Source organism: Phyllostomus discolor, chromosome 4 (assembly GCF_004126475.2).
Source record: "Phyllostomus discolor isolate MPI-MPIP mPhyDis1 chromosome 4, mPhyDis1.pri.v3, whole genome shotgun sequence".
Lineage (NCBI taxonomy): Eukaryota > Metazoa > Chordata > Mammalia > Chiroptera > Phyllostomidae > Phyllostomus > Phyllostomus discolor.
In genome coordinates this window covers 182,358,089-182,381,636 of record NC_040906.2, presented here as the reverse complement: position 1 = coordinate 182,381,636, position 23,548 = coordinate 182,358,089, and the positions used below count along the sequence as shown (strand labels likewise).

Genomic DNA, 23,548 nt, shown 5'->3' with positions numbered 1-23,548 from the left:
AAGGTATTCATAAACCTTTAAATTAGATGTGAGTTTGAACTTTATAATACTTTATATCAATAAATCACAAGTTGATTCAGGAAGTAAAGTATATTTAACAATCACTTTGCTTTTGAGGCAAATTAAACAAGAATGTACAAAAATTGATGCCACAGATTAGGACAACATGATAAGTATTTAAGTAAATACGCATAGGTTTAAAATATTGTTCTTCCACTATTAAATATTCAAAGAAGAAACTTCTTACTCAACATAAGTTCCTCTTTTCAAAAATACAAATTAAGCAAAAAGTGGTTGAGCTTTTATGGAGTTTTGTCATGCTTCTCCCTAAGTAATCACATCCGGAGTTGTCTACAAAGATGAGGCAAACAGGATGGGGAAAAACACATTACCTTCAACTTCCCAGTCAAGCCGCCAACGAAGAGCATTGCATTTGCATCCACATCTAGAATCGTGTACCCTGGAGGAGACACTGAATGGTGTGTACTGGGCAGAATGCTGGCTTTGGGTCCATCCAGGGCCCTCACAGAAATGGTTCCATTTCTCCCAGTTCTTCCAGGGTACGTGTTGAAAGGAAGTGGAAGGAAATACAGAAAATGAATTATGTACCACCTTTCTGGTAGCTGCAGGTTGGAAAAGTATTAAATGTAGAGACTTGTTTTGGAATTTGAGGGTTAACTGGGTTATTTAGCTTCAAAAATGTCTGATTCATTAAACTGCAAATCAAAACCCAGGGTCTGATCTTCGCTACATGCTTCCTGTTGGAGTCAGCCAGGACCAGGGAGCCACACGCCCTGATCCTGGGTGTCCGTTGCTACGGAATGACACAGCAGCAATTAGCTGATGGAATGGCTGTGGCTGTTGGTTAAACAAAAAGCCCTTTTCCTATGGCTCACAAAACAACTTACTATTTACCAACACATATTATTTAAATAAATTTATATTACTTCACTTAGCATTTTGTCTAATTTAATTCAGCAAGTGAACCCTTCTGCATTATAGACTGCATAATTTCTCCTAAAATCCCTTATTATATCTTGGATTCAGATTTGCTGAAGTAGTCTTCCTGGAACTGTGCATCTTTTATTGTTTGGCACACCATCTTAATGTATATTGTATAATATCTAGTCTTCAGAGCTGTGGATACAAATTGTATAAAAGAACTTCACTTTTAAATTCAATTAATATGGTTTTGAAAGTTATTATTATTGTACTTCATTTTCTTTTTAAAAAGTGATGGATTTCCATGAATTGTTAAATAAGAAAATCTGGTCTCTTTTCTGAGACAAGCTGTCATAACAAAACTTCAGTGTCATATTTCTCTCCCTGCTGTCTCATTTTAGTAATCTTTTTATCTTTGAAGGTGCAGTATTAATTGAAATACATGGAAACAATAAAATTAATTTATCAAATAAGAGTCTACCTATTTAACAGAATATGTCTATTCTGATAAAGGAATCGTACTTTGTGAATACAAATATTCTTACATTCTTAAAAAACAGAATCCCCCCACTCTTACCCCCACATATGGAGGCACATTTTGTCTATTGGTCTTTTTCTCTCTCTTTCATACACACACACTTTTCTGAAGATCTTACAAAGGAATTGAAGATATTGCTTCTCATTAAGTTTTGTTTTAAAATTTTTATTATGGAAAAATTCAAATATGCAAACACAGAATGAGATTCTATGTATTTATCACCTAGATTCAACAATTACCAGATTGTTGATCAACTGCCTCTCCAGCCCTAAGCCCTTAACAATACCTCTTAACTGTTAGCTGCCTTGGGTATAGTAAGCAATGGAGAATAAGAAAAAAGAGAAGTTGAGGGGGAAGTCTTAAAGATAGGAATGGTTTTCCTAAGTAATGTAGACACTGCTAGAAGTTAATCAAATTACGGCTTCAAAGACAGAATTAATCAATTTCCTGTTGCTGCCCATTTTAAGCATTCATGGCAGCATTTAGACAGTGTACATGCCAGTAGGTGAGGTTGCTGTATAGACTGTGTAGATAGACTAGCAGAGCAACTGCACACACCAAGGACAGGCATTCAGGGCAGTTCTTAGGCTCTGGCTTGTTCTGAGTGAGTTGTCTCAGCACTTCTTCAGGTGCGACTGTGTGGCTGAAAACAACCTCAACATTTCTATGGGACAGCCAGATAAGAGATCCAAAGCAAATAGTAAATCTGGTCAAGATCTCTAAGGTTTGTCAGTTCCCAATAGGTGCTACAAAGATAGCAATTCACACATGATTATGCACATACACATAATCACATTATTATATATGTGTGTGTGTGTGTGTGTGTGTGTATGTATATATATATATCTCCATTTCAAGAAGGTAGGAGTTCTCTTATAAACTTGGAAACTACCTCAAAATTCTGTCATTTATTTTTAATCTTTATTGATTTACTTACCTTGATGCCTCAATACGGTACCAATACGAGTCATCAATAGTCAAATCTGGATACTCTACTCGTCCAACTCCAGATCCAACATCCCAGAGAAAGCTTACTTTGCCTTTACGCATTTCTATAGCCAGAAAGTCAACCTAGTTCAGAGAAACACAAAAACAATACGTATCATATATAAAGCACCCAGAAAGAGAGGGCCAGCAGAGTTCTTTTAACAGGTGCCATTTACAAATATGTGAAATAATTAGAAGCTGCATGATAAAATTCCCAAACAATATGTACTCTTATTACATATGGTTAAATAATACTTTATCATTGTATCTTTAAGGCAACACAGTTGTCCATACTGCTGAGGTGTACGTGTTGATTTAATCAATTCCAGTTAGGACTAATTTTGATGTTTTCCCTGATACTTGTGGTAGAGATAAAGCAAATACTTGGATTCATAATTCATTGTATTCTCCAAGAGCACTGACATGTTTGAAGGGCCAGCTATGAGGTGACCCTGAACTTCTCACCTGAATTCCAGGTACTGACTTATGCGATGAGTAGTCTGTTGAAAAATTATATTCATTTTGGAAGGTTGTCATGCAATGCAAAGTCAAATAATTTAAATGAAAGGAATTAGGACTTTTTTGGTGGGCTCTGTTAGTCACAACTTCTTTGAGTCATAAACTCAACATGAATCAGAAAAATTTTCATTGGCAAAAAATGAGTACACAATTTTGCCATTTTCATTTACCATGAAAGTTCATTATAATTTCTCAATTAGAGAAAAGTACAAACAAAAAAAAACAAAGAAAACAAAAAAATCCAAAGCTTTATTCCTATGAGTTTTTCTTTTTAAATAGCTGGATCTGGACAGATAATTCAAAGTGACTGCAGGTATACTCATGAAAGCAGATGTGCGTAAGTACTACGAAAAGTGTTCTTCACTTCATTTGTCTTCTAACTTAATTGGGCACGTCAGAACTCTGCGAGGTAGGACTCTGAGGTTTTCAAGTCTGAAAGGCTATATTACATAATTCTGGGACCATGTTATTGGATTTCGTACATTTTCCTCACCACCAGGATTAACCCTGACTGTACATATACACAATAAGGCAAGAAAAGCTGAATATTAGACTTACAAATTTGGCACTTCCAAGATAAAAAAGGAGGTTGTCAGCAACAGGTGTCTTTACATTGACAATGATATTGTTGTAGCTTCCTTTCTTGATTTCTGGCTTGTACGTTCGAATGCAGTCACCTCCCGAAGACACAGATACTTTGATCTTCAAGGAAAACAAGGTACAAAGAACCAAGACTAAATCTCTCAGAAAGTTTAAATAGCTCCCAAACAACCGCACAGCCATCATCATCTCTTCTTTGAAGTTATTTTTCTGTTATCAAACACTGTCATTAAATGCCCATATGCAGACACTATTTTACTCATTAATGAGGGCAGAGAAGAGCAGCTTTTCACCAGCATTTTGACAATAAGCTGTTCACAGCCACATGTCTTGTTAGCACACTCATAGTTTTGGAAGCATGCAACTAAAAAATTCTTCTCTTCATACTTTACTCCTTTATGAACATGGGAACATTTTCAAAAGTTGATTTTACATGAAGCTAATGGTAATATCTTTATTAGGGTTGTTTAATGAAATTTTGCAATTCAAATTTCAGGCATTTTAGTATCATTTCAAGTAGGAAACTATTTTTTCTTACAGTTTTCAAGTGGAAATTATCTACCCTCTCATGTTCTTGAAGTTGAAAGAGGGCAAACAGGTTTTGTTCTAGATGTTCTAACAATAAGAGGAATATTAATCATCCCATTCAGAACATACATTTCAGAACAAATTATATCTTTTTATTAAGTTTCCAGGAAATGAAACAAATAATTTCCAAATGGCTATTACTACAAATGTATTTAACAGCTCCCTTTTGTGTTGACTAGATCTTTAAAAATTACTATAAATTTCAAGGAAAAGAATTCCTATGTGAATAGAACTGACACCGTTCAAGCCAATTTTTATGTCGATTACGGAGCCTTACTTCTATCACAAATAACACTAGCTGATTATTTTATTTCATTTCCCTTAGTTCAGATGCACCATCAAAGGGCCCTTTCAGGACAGCAGCATTGTTGCTTGGGCTCTGAGAGAAGCTGTTGCTCTGCTCGTGATAGTGCTCAAGGAAGGAGGCAGAGACTGGGAAAGATGTAAAACTTTTATTTGCCACTGATTCAAATACAAGCCTTCAGGAAACCTCTTGGTCCTCATTAGCAGTGAATTTCTATTTTCTTAATCAATCTTTCTAGCACTTTGTGCTATCATATTGTTTCCACAATTAAAACAACGAACATTATTGTTCCCCTCTCCATGAAAGGGCTGTGCAGACTCCAAACCAGGTAGCCTAGGACACCAAACAAGTCTTTACATTATGGTGACATGAGGAGGTGTCTCCAAGAGTCTAGTTAGGGTGTGAGGCAGCAGTGGGACTCCAAGAGTGGTATAGATTATACTCAAGAGGTGCTGAATTCAATGGCTATCATCAATAAATCAATAAACAACAAGTGCTGGTAAGGATGTGGAGGAAGGAGAATCCCTTTGCACTGCTGGTGGGAATGCAGATTGGTGTAGCCACTGAGGAAAGCATTATGCAGATACTTCAAAAAATGGATCTGCCATTTTACCCACTATCCCACTTCTGGGAATATATCTGAAGAAAACCAAAACAGTAATTCAAAAGAACATAAGCACCTTATGTTCGTTGCAGCATTATTTACAATTGCCAAGATGTGGAAGCAGCCCCAGTGTCCACAAGTAGGTAAGTGGATAAAACAACTATGGGGCATTTACACATTGGAATACTACTTGGCCTTACAAACAAAGAAAATTTTACCCTTTGTGACAATATGGATGGACCTGAAGAACATTATGCTAAGTGAAATAAGCTATTCAGAGAAAAACAAACACCATATGATTTCATGCATATGTGGTATTTAAGGAACAAACTGAAGTAATAAGGAAAATGGGGACAGACTCAAAAATGAAGAACAGTATGCCAGCTACTGTGGGGGAGGTGAGGGAATGAAAGGACTGAGCAAAAAGAAAAAGGACTCATGGGCATGGACAACAGTGTGGTGATTGCTAGGGTGAGGGGGGCAGAAGGGGACTAAATGGTAATAGAAAAATACAATAAAAATTAAATTAAAAAGGGGTAATGATTTCAACATTGGTTGGATGTAAAAGAGAAAGCTAAGGAGAGGGGTTTTGGTTGTGACAAATATGTTAATTCCTACATGTTTGAGCACTTCTGGGGATATGGCAGATCTCCTGTAGACTACACATAAGTCATGTATTCATACATGGTTTCCTCAGCTAATATGCTATTCAGACTATATCTCAAGTGCATGAAATCATGTGTTCGAAAGAAACAGGGGCTCACCCTCACGGAGCCTTGTGGGGTGGCCTGGGGGAATAATTGAGAAAGCCTCCTGCTTAGCCTGCTTTCCCAGTCTTTGCCTTCTTTCCCAAAAGGGTGGGTCCCTGTGTCTGCTCACTGAGAGGCACAGTACTGGGGTCACTTTTGGTCCCCAGAAAGTTTGACCGGTGTTCTGGAGAAGATAGTCTTTTCTGGTTTTGTGGTTTTCAGCCAATATGTCAGTTCTTTGTTCCACAAAAGATGGAATTTCCCTTTCACACAAAATGCTAGAATAGGTTAATCAAAATAAATCACAAAAAAAACAGAACTAGGAAATGTACAGCTGTTCTTTGGATGTCAATACTAGGCAGCAGACATACAATGGGGGTTGTCAGAGAACGTTACATGATAGAGGAGCAGCAAGCCCTTAGATATACAAAGCTTTATCCAAGGGCTTAGAGATGAAAAGGAGAAGTACAGCAAGAGAAAGAGGCTATAGTAGAGGGCAGGTAGGAGAAATGCAGTCTTCAGATGTTGTAGTGTTTAGGAAAAGATATAGGACATAGTGAATTTTTAGAAATTCATAGCAAGTGAACCAAAAGCATCAGGGGAAAAGAACTTGGCACTGAGTAGATTTAGTATGTGAGGCAGGCTGCAAGTGTCATTGACTTTGTAAAAAGATCAGAGAGAAGAAATCAAGATCTGACTGGAGTTCAGGAGTACAACGGATTGAGCTATTTCTAGCAGGAATAATATCCAAAGTTCTAGTGGGGATGGATTACTAATCAAAAGGAACTGTGTGTGGTTTATCTTTATTCCATATATGCTTTATAAGCTTATGGCAAGTTTAATCACAAGTAACTCATTTTTGTTTAAAGAACACAATATTATAACACTCGTCAGTTACTGTTAAGAGAAGAAATGACTGGATATGGGTAGAATACAGGACCGTTTGGTCATGGGAGGAGTTTCTGCCCTTGCTTAGATACACCTGGTAGAAATGATAGGGGATTACATGATGGGTGTGTTAACAAGAGGGTGACCCACTTCTGGTCAAGATGGCAGCATAGATAAACATAGCTCATCTCCTTACACAACCACATCCAAACTACAGCTAAATACAGAACAACCATCACTCAGAACATCATAGTTATACCCAATATGCCAACAATTAATCTTACTAAGTAACCTACTGGCCAACTTTTAGACATTTATATGCCAAGTACTCTGGATTTTCTCTTTTCTGGTTTGTGGTTTTGAACACATGTTCAGTGCCTGAAAATTTCAGGCAGCCCAAACTGTTGGTAACCCGTCCCTACCTACTCATTTCTCATCTAAATGTTTTGTGCTTTTATTTACAATTATAGATATTTATTTTAACTGCCTTAAATTACATAATCTAAGTATGGCATTGATAAACTTCTCTGGAGGGGCAAGGTTTCTGAAACAAAAATGTCCTCAGGATACTAGCTTTTATCAACTGTTCTTATTTCTAAAGTGAATCCTTAGTAAGACTTCTAAACAAATCACCAAGCATTAGGTATCTTTAAAGCATTTCTCATAAACACTGTTTACCAATTTATCATCATGAACTCAGTTAAACATTATTGAAGATCCCATTATTTTATATCTATTGGATTTCCATGCATTTTTCATCCAAAAAATTGGTCATTCATTTAAAAAGAGCATCAGCCACTCAATTTCAGAGCAAAAAAAAAACTACTTTAAAATAAGTGTCTTTAATTTGCTTGGTCCCATTGTATATGTGTTAAGGCCACATCCAGCCTCTCACACCAGGTTACAAATATGTTTACCAATCAGCCAAATGTCATCTTCAATTTGTATAAAACTCATTGAAAAAATTTGGCTGCTTACATATTTTTAACATCTTATAAAAAGTGGGACACTTCGCTGTGACTTCTATATCCAAAAGTGATTGAAAATTTCCTTAAAAGCCATAGGCACTGGTCACTTTTTCTAGCATTACTTTTATATCTCTTTCATTTTGTGTCTGGAGACAGGTTATATACATTGACATGCCAGAATTTTAACTTTTTCTCCAGGGGGTGGGTTCGAAGTAGGAAAATGCTCAAAACATAAATATATGGGCATATTTCAAAATTTCTTTACAATGAAGATATAACAAAAATGTCTAAATGGTAGTTATAATCATGGGGATACAAAGTACAACATAGACAATAAAGTCAATAATATTCTAATAACTATGTGGGGTATCAGATGGCTATGTGGACTTATCAGGACCATCATTTAGTAACTTATATAATGTCTAATCATTAGGAAGTAAACCAGAAACCAATATAATACTGTGTATTAACTGTACTTGAAAAATTAAAAAAAATTAGAAAACTGTTCAGATTTTCCCACCTGATAACTAAGCAGAGTATGTGGCTGTGTGATTCACAGTAGAATACTCACTACTATCGCTTCTTCAAACTAACACGCCAAACACAGAGGTGGTGTATCAGTCTGTTGTTTCTCCTGCCATGAACACAACTGGCTCTTGCAATGCAAAATTCGCTTCCTCCTTTGTAGTTTTTCTCATCTGCCCCACAAACTACTTCCAGATTCATATTCAAAATGCTCAGCTCTGATTATATTATAGTTTATAAACAGGTCCTTTCAGCTTCCCCTCACCAATAATGTTTATTTCAGGTACAATCACAGCTAAATGAAATTGATTAACTTACACTCTCCAGGGCCTGACAATACCTGGCCTCTACACACCTTTCCAGTTTCAAGTTCACTTTACCAATAAATAATCTTGGCAAACTAGACAGCTCCTTCAGAAAACAACCCTACAGCTTTCTTCTTTCTCTGCCTTGGCTCAAGCTATTCCCCTTTCTAAGAATGTTGCTCCCCTCCTGCCCGTCTGCTCTCTCCCATGCCCAGCACTAAGCCACTTAACACTTGGCTCAAATCCCTCACTTCAGGGAATCTTCTGGTCCCTATCAGAGGTGATTTTTCCTTTAATAACTTTATAGCATTTCTATTGTTCATACAATGCAGTACAATATTCTGCATTAGTTTAGAGTTATTTGAGTACAAGTCTTATTTCTTTTACTACAGTATAAACTTTGGGTGTTCCTTGTTCATTTTTGTGTACTTCATAGCAAGTTGCCTTGAACCTAGGAGATGGTTTTTGTACATTCATTAAATCTTAGGGAAAACACCAAATCTTAGAGTGAGATCTGATTTATTTTTGCCTGGTGATTCACCTAAACAGTGATCACCTGTTCTCCTACTGCCTACATGATTTTCATATTGTACCTCAATAAATACCTTCTCAACTGTATCTGCTATTTTTTATTAAGCTTATGTACATTATCCTCACTAATCTTTTTATTGTTTTCTAAGTTTCTTTCAGTCAGTCATGGATTCTTTTTCAAAGAACACCTTGAATTTATTGTCTTGGCCTTCTTTAGGGGTGATAGATATGTAGAAAGGAGGACCATGGATACATTGTCACTTGGCTTTATATTCCTGGTCACTACTAGAAAAATATAAATTGATGGATTAAGAAAGGTCATTTCTAGTCATTGTAGCTTCCCAGCTGTCAGGAAAACAAAATTTGTGAGATGGAAGACACGGGTATCTATAAAGATTTGAGTTTAAACATGACAGCATGAAAACTGTTATTTTCCCCCTTCTATTTCTAAAAACCATCATGGGGATAACTTTACTCAGCTAGATAAAGTTTCATAGTGGCATTAACAATTCTGCCATCATTCGTTAGAATGCTATTTTCTAGAAAGTTCTGCTTCTATCCTAATAGTCTTCTAGTTGTTAATAAAGACCAAAATTTTGAGATGAGCTAGGTGTTTCCTATTCTTCCTCCAAAAAATAAATTATAAAAATTTCTTAGAAATTTCTTTTTACAGAGAAATTTTACAAAATTTCTTTTGGTTACAGAGTTTGTAACCAAAATAATATACATTATTGCTTATACTCAAGCAAAAAAATATACAGTAAAGAATGGTTCCTCTTTCCTGTTACTTCGTATAACCTTGTTCATTAATTCCTGCTACTTCACCACTGGTTTGCCTTTTTCTGCTTTCATCAAGAGCAAGGCACTCTCATTCATACTTCTTTAGTATATGAAAATAAGGTATTCTTGCAATTTGCTTTACTCTATTTAAATAATTATAAAATACATCAGAATTTCAATTTATAAAATAATTAGTGGTGATTATTCTTCTCAAGAGTTATCTTTTGAAATTTATGAAAAAAACTAAAAACACTTAACCTTTCATTCCCCAACTCCCCTAAAAATAACTTCAAGTAAATAAAAAGAAATAAAAATCAATCAACAATATATATTGGGGAAGATATTTCACCCAGAAATAATACCAAACCACAACCAGTGACTGATATTGAAAATAAAAACAGCTTACAGAATTGGCTTGTTTCCGGGCTTGGTTTATCAGTTCCTTTATCTCAGAGATGTTTTTCTTCAGGTTATCCTCTAGTTCCTTGATGGGTTTGAGTTTACTGATCAGTCGATCAGCTTCTTGTTCTAGATTTTTCACAGTGGCATCTGCATCTGCAACTGCACGGGACAAGGTTAGCACATACCACACACACACATACACACATGCACACATACACACATGCATCCATGCACACACATGCAAGTGAAATCAGCAGCATGCTTAACTAAATAATTAAAAGAATTTTATCTTATCCACATGACAAAAGAAAGACCATGACTATTGCATCAGCTTGTGATGGCAAACAGGAATATTTTAGCTGGGACTCAAGCAGGCCAGAGGAGGAGCTTTGGGAGGACGAGGGCCAGCACTGGCTTTGTGAGGAAACTGGAAGTTAGCGTTGAGGGTTGAGAATATGCTAAACTTAATTCAATCCTTCATTTCTAGCCACAAGCCAACCTTTACAGAACAGAATTTTAGTCATAGAATCAGGGAAATGAAAGTGTCTTTAAAATGTCACCTAGTCTGTCCAAACCAGACTTGTATTTAAATCAGGCCTCTCACACAAAAGTGGTTTTCTTTCTTCTTCTCAGTCTTTATTTGCACATCTTAAATAGAGAAGCTATCAAAAATGTCTTTTGAAAACCCTTTAATGTTGAACAACCCTTAGACTAAAGGCCTATTTTATACTTTAATTAAATCTTTCATGATGCAGATCATTTTCATTTTGAAGAATAGTTGATTATACTGCTCTCTATATTATATTGAACCATATTAAACTGCCATTGTTGTAGATAAAAAAAGTTGAATATTGACAATTTCAGAAGGGGTATAACCCCAAAATGACTGAAGCTTATCACCAATCCATGGACATGCAGAGTGTGCCTTTCATAAGAGGGCAAATGACACAGGGAAAACCAATTATTCTCCTTCTAGCATGCTGGCAGTCTTATCCAAACTGCATCCTTTATTATCTGATCAAGCATACATCATTCTGTTTTCTGTCATTGGGACCCTGATTAAAAAGTGAAACTGCTTAAGGTCCAAGGCTATATGCCCTGCTGGACTAGGAATGATCTGCGCTCTGGCTGACACTGCTCCACTGGGAACTAATCCTCAGGAATTAATCAAAAGTGTTTAAAAGGAAGGCAACTATTATTTTAAACTAAGTTTAAACTAAGAATTTTGAACTCATATTCATAACTATGAGTCATATTGTTAGCGATGTTTAAAAAGACATAGGTCTCTTATTAACATTAACACGGGGTCTCAGGATCATGAACATAGGGTTCCTGATGTAGGTTATTGGGGTCAAAGCCCTTGTTACATAATTGTGTAGATATTCAACATAACAACACGTGTTCTTTCATTTGGTACAACTTTAAATAAAACACTTGTCAATTTTTCCTTCTTTTAACTCTCCAGTATTACTCTGATATTTGAAAAATTATTCTAGAATTGAGGAAAAATGCTTTAAATTCCTAAGAAAGAGAGAAGAGGGGTTAAGCAAAGACTACCGAGGCTTAGGCAGTAAATAATAGATCCTTTTCTTCTAATCTTCTTAGTAGTTTCTACCAGCTGTTTTAAAATGCATTCTGCAGGCTTCCACACCCCCTCCCTTTTTTCTCCTCTATCTTTTGGAGAAGTTTAAAATCATATGGAAATTATCTTCTTGGGCCCTGGCTGGGTAGCTCACTTGATTAGAGCATCATCCAAAGTTGTGAGTTCGATCCCAGTCAGAGCAAATACAAGAATCAGCCAATAAATGCATAAATAAGTGGAACAACAATCTGATGCTTCTCTTTCTCCCTCCCTCTCTCTCTCAAATCAATAATGAAAAAATTGTCTTCTTGAATGTTTAAATTAAATCATCTGTGATATTGAGTCTGATGATTTTTTGTGCAGTAGTTTTTGAAAGCTTCTTTCTGCCACAACTATTTGACTGTTAGATTTTTAAATAACTTCTGAAGATAAATTTGATATTATTTTTATAGAAAATTATCTTTTTTAAGCTTTAAAATTTATAAGCATAGAGTCTGCCAATTATCATTTTATGTGTCAAATTTACTCTTATCTAGTTATAGCTCCTTGAGAACTTTGTCTATTTGTGCTTTACTTTTCTTGATTAAGTCTGCCAAACATCTAAAATATTTTATCTTTAAATTCCTAAAGATCCACCTTTTAGATTGATCAGGTCCATTATTTTTTTTGTCTTCTAATTCAGTCATGTTTTTTCATATTCCTTCTTTTAGTTAATTTTGTTTTGTTTAACCTATAGAATTGGTTAAACTGTTTATTTCAATGCTGGTTTGGTAATGTAATTGCACTCATTTCCCACTGAGGACAGTCTCTTAGGTTCTGATATGCTGGATTTTATGACTATTTTCTATTTTGCAGTTTTAATGTTGATTTTGAATTAAAACTATGGGATGTTTAAGAAAATATTTTTTTTACCCAGTGATTGCTTGTTAAGATTTAATTTTATTTTATTATGAGTGTCTCTAAATATAATTCTCTGGAAGCATATCAAATATATTCACATATTAGTTTTTATAAAGAAATATTTATTTTATATATATAGCATTAATCTTGTGACACTGGAAAGAATACCTATACCACGTTTAAGGCAATACCCAAACTTAACATGCAGAGCTGAAGCTTTTTGCAATAGGCAATCAAGCATAAAAGTTACTGAAAGGTATGTAAATAAATATATACATACTGATTTCTGCAGGTAATTTCATGTGGAAGTAAAACAAAAAGAAATTAGAAAATTCATGAGGAAATATTTTCTTGACACTTGACTATCACAAAATGATACTTTTTGCAAAAGGTACTAGTTACACAGGTATCCCATTTTAAGTCAAACTAGTGTTATCAAATAAAAGCACACAAAAACCTGCCATTTTGAGGCCTATGTTCATATTAAAAGATACTTTACTATAATGTTCTAAAAAATATAAAACAGACCTGTTTAATTAATTTTATACATAATTAACTATCTTCATAGAGAACAGGATCAAAAAAGTAGAGATAAATATTATGAAAAGGCCACTATCAGCTAAGAATCAATCTGAAACTGAATGAAATGATATCTTAAATTATAAAATAAGTGAAATAGTGATATTTACTTTAAAATATATGTTCATTCCTTTATGGGGGGGGGATTTTATTTGCCATGCATCTGAACCATTTATTCCGATGGATTTTTGATCTATAGGGATAAACTCTCTCTGGCCTTACATAAGAATAAATTAAGAAAACCAGTGTATCTTGTCTTTTTCTTTTTTCAAGAAATGGCTAGGCATAAATCCTTCTTGGGTCCGATGTGCACACTGTATTTATTTGCACTCTTCCTGCCCTTGAAGGAGTTGTGCTGGTAGTGTCTGTTATTTCACAGCATCACTGGGATTTGATTTGAGGCTATGGTGCTGAAAACTCAGGCTCGATCCCCCAACCAGTATCTGAATTATATAGTGTTAATGTCGATCACAGGGCTTTTGCTGTACTGTACAAATATTCTGATAATGAAAATGTTGGTATGTAGAGAAGGCTACTACTCTCTTGAGAGTAACAAGTCCAAAAACAGCAGTGTCTCTTTTGGTGAAATCACATACTGAGATAACATCATTTCACCAAATGGAAAAAATACGGAAAAACCTTACCTATATTGACTATACTTAATAATTTAAAGTATTGTTATGTTAAGTTCTCCTATATTTCTCAGTAAGTTCTTATTAACTAAATATAATTTGATGTGATGTACAAAAATGTGAAGAAATATTCTGGGTAAACTAAATAAATGCTTTAATTTCCTGAAAATGTTAAACAACTAAAATCTAAATAATAAAATATTAATATTTTTTAATGTTAATGATTTCAAGTTGATACCACTTTAATATCATGTTCTAATTGCAATGCTCCATGACCTCTATGTTCCAGGGAACATCACCAGCTTTGAGGATACCATTTCCCCAGTACAAATATATTTTCAATTACAGTGGAGGATTAAAGGTATTTGGCATTGCTATACCAAATGTTAGGCAGACTTTGAGAATTCCTAATTTCCCCTTGATTGGACACAGTGTGGAGGGAAACAGCCATGGTGCAAAGCTGGGAGACTTGGGTTCCAATTCCAGCTCCGGAGCTGCAGAAACACTCAACTCCTGAGCCTTGTCTATATAACGAGGAAGACAGACTACACCACTATGAGGGTCTCTTCCAGCTCTAATGGTAGGAGACTAGGGTATGTTTCTAGTGTGAATAAATAAATGACATAATCAAAATGAGAAAGGGGATCATACTGTTTTTTGAAGGATCTTTCACCAGAGCATTGGTTTTGGCTACGCTGTCTGCTAGTTGATTATAATTTTTCTTCAGGCCATCGAGGTTCTGGTGGAGATCTTTAATCTGCGCCAGTACATTTTTTGCTGTGTCATTCGCTTGTCTTGCTTTGTCCTTAACGGCTTGCAGTTTAGCAGCTGTATCTGTCAGCAGAGAAACAAAACCAAGGGTCTGGAGTTAGTGACTTAATCCACGTTTGCCAAAGCGAGGCCACAGCTGGCTGACCTCGGCAACACACGCACCAAGGGAAAGACTGAACTTTGGCTCATTCAGTTGTATCAAATGAAGTAAAACTTTAGCCAAATTCAATTTTCTCAGGGACCTTTGCTATGAATAGCTGATTAATTCTTAAGAGAGCAAAGTGATTATTCTAAATGTTCACTGTAAAGGGGTATACTGTGATTTGCTGTTGCACATATAAAAGAGAGAAATTTATCCACATGAGTCTCACAGCTTCATAAAAAGTAGGTTTAAGACTTAATCTGCCCATCCATGTTGGGGGGTGGGTGGAATCGATGTATTTTAGTCGATGGGTAGAGACAGATAACAGACTTTTCTAGGTATGTTAGACTACGTGTTCATGTATTTACATTTGTTTACAGCCCTGGAAATTTACTATATACTTTCTTACTACTGAAGAGGTGATACGAAAATCTAGAAAATTATTTGGATTTTTCACATTAAAAAAAGTAAAAATAATTAAGATTTTATTTTTTTCTGCATTGTATAAACATATGCATTTGTTTTCTTGATCACATTTGTATAAAGAAAATATACTGTAGACATAGACGCTTACTAGTATATGTGGATTACTGGTTAAGACCACAAGCTCTGAAGTTAAGCTGTGGGGTGCAAATCTCATATATGTCGCTTTTAACAATGACCTTCAATATGCTATGTTTCAGCTTGTCATCTGTAAAGTGGGAGTAATAGTACCATTCACTTCAGGATTAGTATGAGGAGTACATACACTTGAACACACTGAGTAAGCACTCAATAAATGTTAGTGACCCTTGTTATTATGTCACACTATGAAAAATATACATAGAGTAACCTAAAGAATAGTGCTTTTGGTGCACCAAGCAATCACTTCAAGTACTTGTAATAGGTAGGACGATATTACAGACATGGTTCAGCTGTTAATGGCTTTGAAAGCTGAGACATTTAAAGAATTGAACTTGGCTGAATTATGCATTGAGGCAGTTGGCTCTCACCTATTAATGCAAATACAATAACAACCTGTGATTTTCTGGTAGTACATCAACATTTCAGAGAACAGTGTCTGTATGATTTTATACTTTTCTACTAAAGTAAGATTTCCTGGGCTGAAGCATGAAACAAAAATACAGTAATAAGATGGCTGTATTTTCCTTCTTGTAACATAGCCCTGTGGATGTCAGCTAAGGCAACAAGTGATAAGGAATATTGCAGTACAAAGTATTGTTTAGTTTCTTATCATAAAGAAGAATTAATAAGAAAATAAGTGTCTGATGTCCCAACAACAGTACGAGTGTAATGTTAGAAAAAGTGCTAAAAAATAAAACATTCTTTAAAAGTTCAGCACAGCTGACACGATTTGCAGTGTCCTGAGAGCTCACCATCTGGAATTGCTGATACCTTCCCCAGAGTGTCATTCAGGGCTCCCAGGAGATGCCCGTTTCTAACATCGGCATCTTCTAATCTGGCTTTCAAGCCATTTAAATGGTCATCATTTACTGTGAACAGAAAACAAAACAAACAACAAAAGACAAAATAATTTTAATAATCTCTGAGCTTATACCTGGATATAAGATTTCAGGTTACTGTAATGCAAAGTTTCCAGAAAGGAAGACAATCGATTTAATTCATTTAAATTTATTTAGTTTATTGGCATCTATCCATAAATACATGCATTTCAGAGCATAACCTAAAATATGTGCGTGTATGGCCCTTTGACACTTCAACATGTTCAACAATTATGTCTTCTTCTTGGTATCTGATTTGAATTGATTATTTTCTGTGGAGGAAAAATTTCAAAAGAATCAGTCTTTTACTGTATTTGTGATGATGTCCTCCTGACATCACTCCCACTGTCACATTTAAAAAAAATTATTACCAAAATGGAACATTGGACTAGCTTTAACAAATCTCAAATCAATAGGATTGTTATGTAGAGTCTCCCGATTTCAGTCCACATCACTTACTAGTACTTGTTTGAAACAAATATAAATCAAAGGAGTGGAAAAACAATTTCTTGCATATTTCTGTTAAACTGCCCTACTTTTTAATAGAGAAAACCATGTTGTACAAATTGCCTTCAAATAAGCTTTATGCAAGTTTATTTCTTGCTATTTTAGCATTCTTTCTTTATCATTGAAAATGTCATTTACTAGATGTAATATTATAAATGTAAAATTTCCAGTTTCTTTCCATTGGATCTTAACATTTCTCAAACTTTAGGTTAGTTTGTATCATAATAGTAACTAAGCAGTTCAGTATCTGAGGGTAATAATATAAAAAATAAAAGTTATGAAATGTTTTGGGGAAAGAAAATAAAGATCTCATTTGCTGATAAAAGAATATTCATCTGAACATTTTAACTTAGATATGTATCAAACTCCAAAAGTATATAAATATTGACTCTGTCTTCTCTGTCTTACATTGTTTATTAGTGAACAATGGAACTGAATAAATGAAAGATATAAAATTCTATATTTCCCACAATACTTTTTACCTCCCCTGACTGAATGAAGCAAATTGTTTCTTGAACATATTCTATCCCTTGGGAGATGCTTGCTAATTGATTAAATTAACTGCCCAGAAATCCAAAACATAAATTGAAGGCAGAGCCCACAATTAGGGAAGCGCACTGAGAATGGACCGGGAAGGAGGGGACGCCCTAGTTCCGCCTGGTCTGGTCTGGCCAACAGTTAGTGTCAGGAGTGACTGGCAGCCGCTGAACATGTGTACGCTCCATGTTTAGTGCTTGTCAGCGTTGTTGGATTAGTTTACTTAATCCTCACATCCTAACTTCTATGATGTACACACTATTATCATCTCCAATTTACAAAGGAGGAAACTGAGGCTTAGAGAATTTAAGTAAGTTTTATAAATTTACATGGTTATTAAATGGCAGAGGTGTGATTCAAATTTGAGAAGTCTCATTTCAGAAATTACGCTTTCAATTGCTGCATCTTACCAGGGGTTGGCAGTCAAGCAAGGATTGGTGGAGCACATTAGGCAGGAGTGTTCTTCCCTGCCTCCCCATCCTTTTTCCCTCTCTCTTTCCCCCTCCCTGTCTCTCCTCTTTTTCCTTTGTTACTCAAAATAATTCGTTACAGATAAGGAAATCTTATGACCCTCATGTCAGCAATATATATATATATATGAGGTCTAGCCAGAAAAAGTTCAGCCATTGTTAATACAACGAGAATGGTTTGCACAACATCTATGTAACCTGGCAACCAAGGAGAGTGGACTGGAATACACATGCATGAGGAAGGACCACTTCACTGTACCAGTCAGTGGGGGAGGTAGACGCCGTTGAGTGAGCATGTGTGCTGTGTGGCCATCACATTCAAAGTGACTGAGCAAGTAGAGTTACAAATCTGCATCAAATTTGTGTTAAGCATGAACATTCCTCTGCAGAAACTATTCAGATGATTCAGAAGGCCACAGCCAGGGACAAACTGGTGATTAGCAGCTTCATCACAACAACGTGCCCACTCATGCATCACATATCATGCAGAGTTTTTTTGCGAAACATCTGATCACTCAGGTGACTCTTGTGGTACTTGTGGTTTCTGGCTTTTCCCAAAACTAAAATCACCTTTGAAAGGGAAGAGATTTCTGACCATCGATGAGATTCAGGTAAATACAATGGAACAGCTGATGGGGACTGGGAGAACTGCATGAGGTCCCAAGGTGCCTACTTTAAAGGGGACTGTGGTATCATTGTCCTATGTACAATGTTTCTTGTATTTTGTATCTTCTTCAACAGATGTCTCTATTTTTCATATTACACAGCTGGATACTGTCTGGACAGACCTCCTGTGGTCAGATTGGAATGACTGAGAGAGAGTTAACAATGCCTACATGAAAAATGGGAGGCAAATGGGCAAATTGTGCAGTGTTTCACATTTCAAAAGATAATGAGCAATATATAGAAATCATAGTTCACAATAAAATAGAAATAATCACAGACTTAAAATAAAGCAAATAACTTTTCCATGACTAAACAATTGTAAAGCCAAGGAACAGTGAAATAACATTTTTCATCTCTCAGACTGGGGAAAATAAATGTCTGATAATACCATGTGTTCACAAGAGTTTGGTAGAAGTGCAAATTGTTGTCATTTTTTTTGAAGAGCAATTTAATAAGTTTATTAGAATTTTAAATAGACATGTATTTGAGTCAGCATTTCTACTGACAGAAATTTACCCTACAAATATACTTGTAAATGTATATCAATATATATCTCCCAGGATATCCATATGATATTTATTTATAATAGCAAACAAGCTTAGTATTGGGGGATTTTTATATCAATGTGACATATCTATGCAGTGGTATATTATAATTTTTAAAAAGAATTAGATAAGTAGGGGCTGATATGAAAGAAAGAGATTCTTAAGAACTTTCTATAAAAATAAGCAAGATAGAGCATACACAGACTGATGCATAAACAAAAATTGGGCAGGGTAGGTCTGGTGGTGGGTAGTTGGGGAAGAACATACCAGAGAATCCTGACTTAGATGGGAAGTAGGAACAGAACAAGCAAGGGAGTTAATGGTGTGAAGGGGGTGTACTAAAACCTTTCATTTCACACCTGCTTGTGCTGGCTAAATTGTTTTCATTGTGCAGATATTTTTGTTCTTTTATTTAAAATAGTTGAAAAATATACCTAAGCAACTTTAACAATGGGAGGCTGTCATTTGCCAACACCAAGGCTGTTATTTTCATCACCTTCCTGGTACCCAGAGTGGGCAGACCAGGAGAGACTACATCTAGCAGAACAGAGTCCAAGCAGCCTTGATTTGACTGCGTGCCCATCCCTTTTAGAGTTCATTATTCTGGGTTGTCAGAGGAACTGAGCGGGCCTCTGGCAGTGGGAGAACAATCTTCATTCACTGGCTTTCATCTGGGAAGAATAGGGAAGGGAAATGAAGATAGAGTACTCAACTGTCAGTGTTTTGGATGTGAAGAAGAATACTGAACATATTAACTAATGATCCACTTCATTCCATATAAGAGTTTTACAGGCAGGCAGATTAAACCACTGTTATACTACAGCAATATAGGCACATACTATTGTTTATTGCATCTTCTTTTAAGTTCCAAGCCGAAGACCTGACCTCACTAAAACACAAAGTGTAAAATATTCCAGCAAAACATGCCTTTAAAATAGCAATGCGCCTATTTCAGTTACTAAAATATTATTTTTAATGCTAATTCTTCAAAATATACTGTCTAAGAAATTAGGTTTCTCCTTTGTCAATCACAATTTATCTTTTTAAAAACTTATGTTATTTTTATTGTCTGGACTAAAATAAAATCTTTGGAGAGGCTATGAAAGTATACTGTCAGAAATTCAGCCAGTCTGATGATAACTGTGATATTTATATTAATTCCTTGAGAATAGTTAAAGGGCTGCTCTTTTGATATTAACTTGAAAGTCTTCATCAGTTAAGGAAATGGAATGACATAAATTTCAGTTCTTAGCTTCTTGATCAGACTTGATTGTTTAAATGATGAAGTATTCAAAATGTTCTGAGATGAAGGATATTCATGAACAGTGAAAAAACATCAAGTTAAAGGGCATCCCTTGGTTTAGACTGTTCTATGTATTCTGATAGCAAACACTAAAGAGATCAGAATTGTGCCAATCATTCTGAAGCAGGACTGATCTGAGAAACATTGTCAGTTCTGTTCTTCAAGTACCAAGGCAAAAATGTTGATCCTCTGCTTTCTGTACTAAAAAGTCAAAATATAAATACTCTGACTGGCCTGATTTCGATGTTTTAGCTATTTGACCCCGATTCCTTCTTAAATCACCCTTTCTTAGGTTCTGGTCATTTTTGGGAGTAGTTTTTAGAATTTCTCAAACCAAGTCTATACACTCTATAGCTCTGTCAACAGAAACAGGGCAGTAGTTGTGTATAGAGAGGGATTCCAGGTTTTAAAATAGAAAACTCCCAAAACTACAGTAATGAAAACCTAGAAAAAAAGAAGCACTTCAGGTGGCTGTAAATGGAAAGATAAATGAAGTGGTGTGTACCTATAACCAAATGGGAGGGGAAATGCTTGAAGTCCAGTTTGAAATGTAACATGGCCCAAGAAACAGAATCATTGATAGTTTTTAAAAAAATCCAACCCAATGCTTTTCTTGCAATTTGTGGAGATCAAGAAAAGGATCCAATTTATAATCCACAGCAACATTTGGTAGAATTTCTCCTATTTCTTCAGCTTTTGGGCCCATTAGCTGCAGCTAAATCATTCTCTTTACTTTCTCTGTAGGTATCGCACCACCGAATCTCAAAGGCTACCTACACAACTTCTTCAACTTTGGTTCTCCCTTTCTGATCCTGTCTCATACACTGGAACGACCAGTATGCAGAACTGGCTTTGACAGAGACAGAAGTCATAAAGTGAGGGGAAAACACAGGGCAGCAAAGGTAAACAGTGCACACGCCCTGACAATATCGTCTCCCTTTGGTGCCTGACCATGGACAAGACAGACATACCCATATTTTTTGGACCATAAGACACACCTAGATTTTAGAGGAGGAAAATAGGGGAAAAAATTTTGAAGCAAAAATATGTGGTAAAATATTTAATAACATAAATAACATCATATTTCACCAATGTAAATGTAAACAGAACTCAACTGCACCATTAATGACCATTATTTCTCCCAAATTTGGGAGGAAAAGAAAAAGAAAAAAAGGGCATCTTATAGTCCAAAAAATACAGTATTTAGAATGAAATTCACTAGACAGAGTTGTAAGTTGCTTCCACTTATAATACGTATTTACTCATGTTTTTCATGTTCCTAACACTGTGCTTAATATTAGAGTTTAGTTAAATTAGAACTAATATTGAACTCTTCCATGTAATACATCATAATAAAGCTGTTAACCAATAATTTCTTTAGTCATTAGTAATGTTTTCTTTTCCAAAACTTTAGCCTTTAGAAAAAGCAGTGTAGTGCCATGAAATCAATAAGGTTGTAGAGTTGGAAGATGTGAGTTAAAATGCCTTCTATCCCTTATCTTTTACATGGATCAAATGAAAATAACACTTTCCTTCATATGACTGATATGATAAATCAATGGTAGGATATATAGGAAAGCATTGGGTTTATCATAAGCAGTTAGTAAATGGTAACAAAATAATTCGCAGTAGTTTGATAATTCACATTGGTTTGATAATTGCCCTGGTGTATTGGCCAGTTCTCAATAATGTTATCTATAATTCACCTTCTATTTTATTTAAACTTCATGGTCCAGAACTAATTTTGCTTATTTCTCTTTTATAGTTTCTAAACATATGTATATGGCCCTCATTTTCAACTAAACACAAGAGTGACATTTTCAGATTTAGCAGAAATACTTTAGTTGACTATTCAAAATCATCTAATTAAGTTCTTTAAATGAAATTTTATTTTGTCTTAATATGAACAGGGCACAAATAAATACTTTGAGAAAATCCCTCATTTACAAGGGTGAAATTTGTAGACCTGCTATTAATTTTGAAAGTTTCTGGTTAAATATACTCAACCACCAAATTGCCATCTAGATAACATTTTGCAATGAACTTTTTCATTTCTGTGACATTTGTCTTATTATGAACCACTACTTGTATAGACTCATTATCACTTCCTATTTGCTCCTTTACAAAAAAAATGAAGAAAGATTCTCTCTTTAGAATTTCTTTGTAAAACAAAATTTAATTAATCCATATAACTTCTGTTTCCTACAAATGTGCTTCATTTTTTTTCCCAGACCCTCTTTTCAGAAGGGAGAATAGGTTAGTCTCTGCAGTGATTGTACCTGTAATTCTTGGACTAGGTCTAGGATCTATATGGGATCACATGGAAACCTTGATTTTGACCTTCCTGGTAATGAGGGACTCCTTCTACTCTCAGGTATTCATCCACTTATTCACTCATTTATCAAACATTTGTTGGGGCCATGAATGTTAATGTGTCACCTTCTGGACTATGGCAGAAGCCCAGAGTTTTTGTCCAGCAGTGGTTAAAAGCACCAACTTTGGAGCCAGGCTATTCCGGGCTAAAGTATTGGCTCTACTACATATATGCAGTTTACTCAAACTGTTAATATTTCAACTTACATGACTGTTTTTACATACTACAGGCAGCCAACTTTACTGAATTATGTGACTACTCTTTATAATTTATTAATTTCCTTATAATACATTATATTTTTATTTTTGAATATTTTAAAAACATACAAAGGTACAATTTCCCTCAAGTCACTTTACTATAACTTTTCAATGTCTATAGTCTTTTGTCTTCTTAATACTGAGACTTCTAAAGAGCCTGCTGCCTAAGTCAGTGCTATGATCTGGAGCAGGCTCCTGAGATGTGCACAGAAGCAATAGCAGCTGTGCGAGGAATAAAGCTGGGTGAAACCGAGAGCTGCGAGTCTGTGCCAAGACACCTGTCAATACATTTGACAAGGCTGCCACACTGTCTTTCCACCTTTTGTACGTCTCACCCTCCTTCATGTCATTCCTCTGCTTCCCTTTCCCCAGTTACTGTCATGAGACTGGGACGTGTCCTATCTCTGACTATCTCTTTTCCCTGACTTGTGTACTAGAGTGACCATGCCTGGGGACTTCTGAGATTGCTTAATGTGCTCATACAGACAGATGTTACTAAGAAACCCTGTCGTGATCCAAAAGTGCCAAATCACACCTTGTTCAACATGGGC

General features: G+C 35.5%; 1 protein-coding gene across 4 annotated transcripts in view; it reads right to left on the bottom strand.

Moving 5' to 3' along the window:
- LAMA2 (laminin subunit alpha 2) overlaps positions 1–23,548 on the bottom strand; it is a 516,934-nt gene that overhangs the window by 62,046 nt on the left and 431,340 nt on the right. For all 4 annotated transcript variants that reach the window (XM_036024687.1, XM_036024688.1, XM_028508983.2 and 1 more), the window contains 7 exons: positions 16,213–16,329; positions 14,575–14,757; positions 12,993–12,998; positions 10,235–10,389; positions 3,545–3,688; positions 2,418–2,551; positions 393–552 (listed from right to left, as the gene is read on the bottom strand). In XM_036024687.1, the coding sequence (XP_035880580.1) occupies positions 393–552; positions 2,418–2,551; positions 3,545–3,688; positions 10,235–10,389; positions 12,993–12,998; positions 14,575–14,757; positions 16,213–16,329 (899 nt within the window). The remainder of the gene's footprint in view (positions 1–392; positions 553–2,417; positions 2,552–3,544; positions 3,689–10,234; positions 10,390–12,992; positions 12,999–14,574; positions 14,758–16,212; positions 16,330–23,548) is intronic.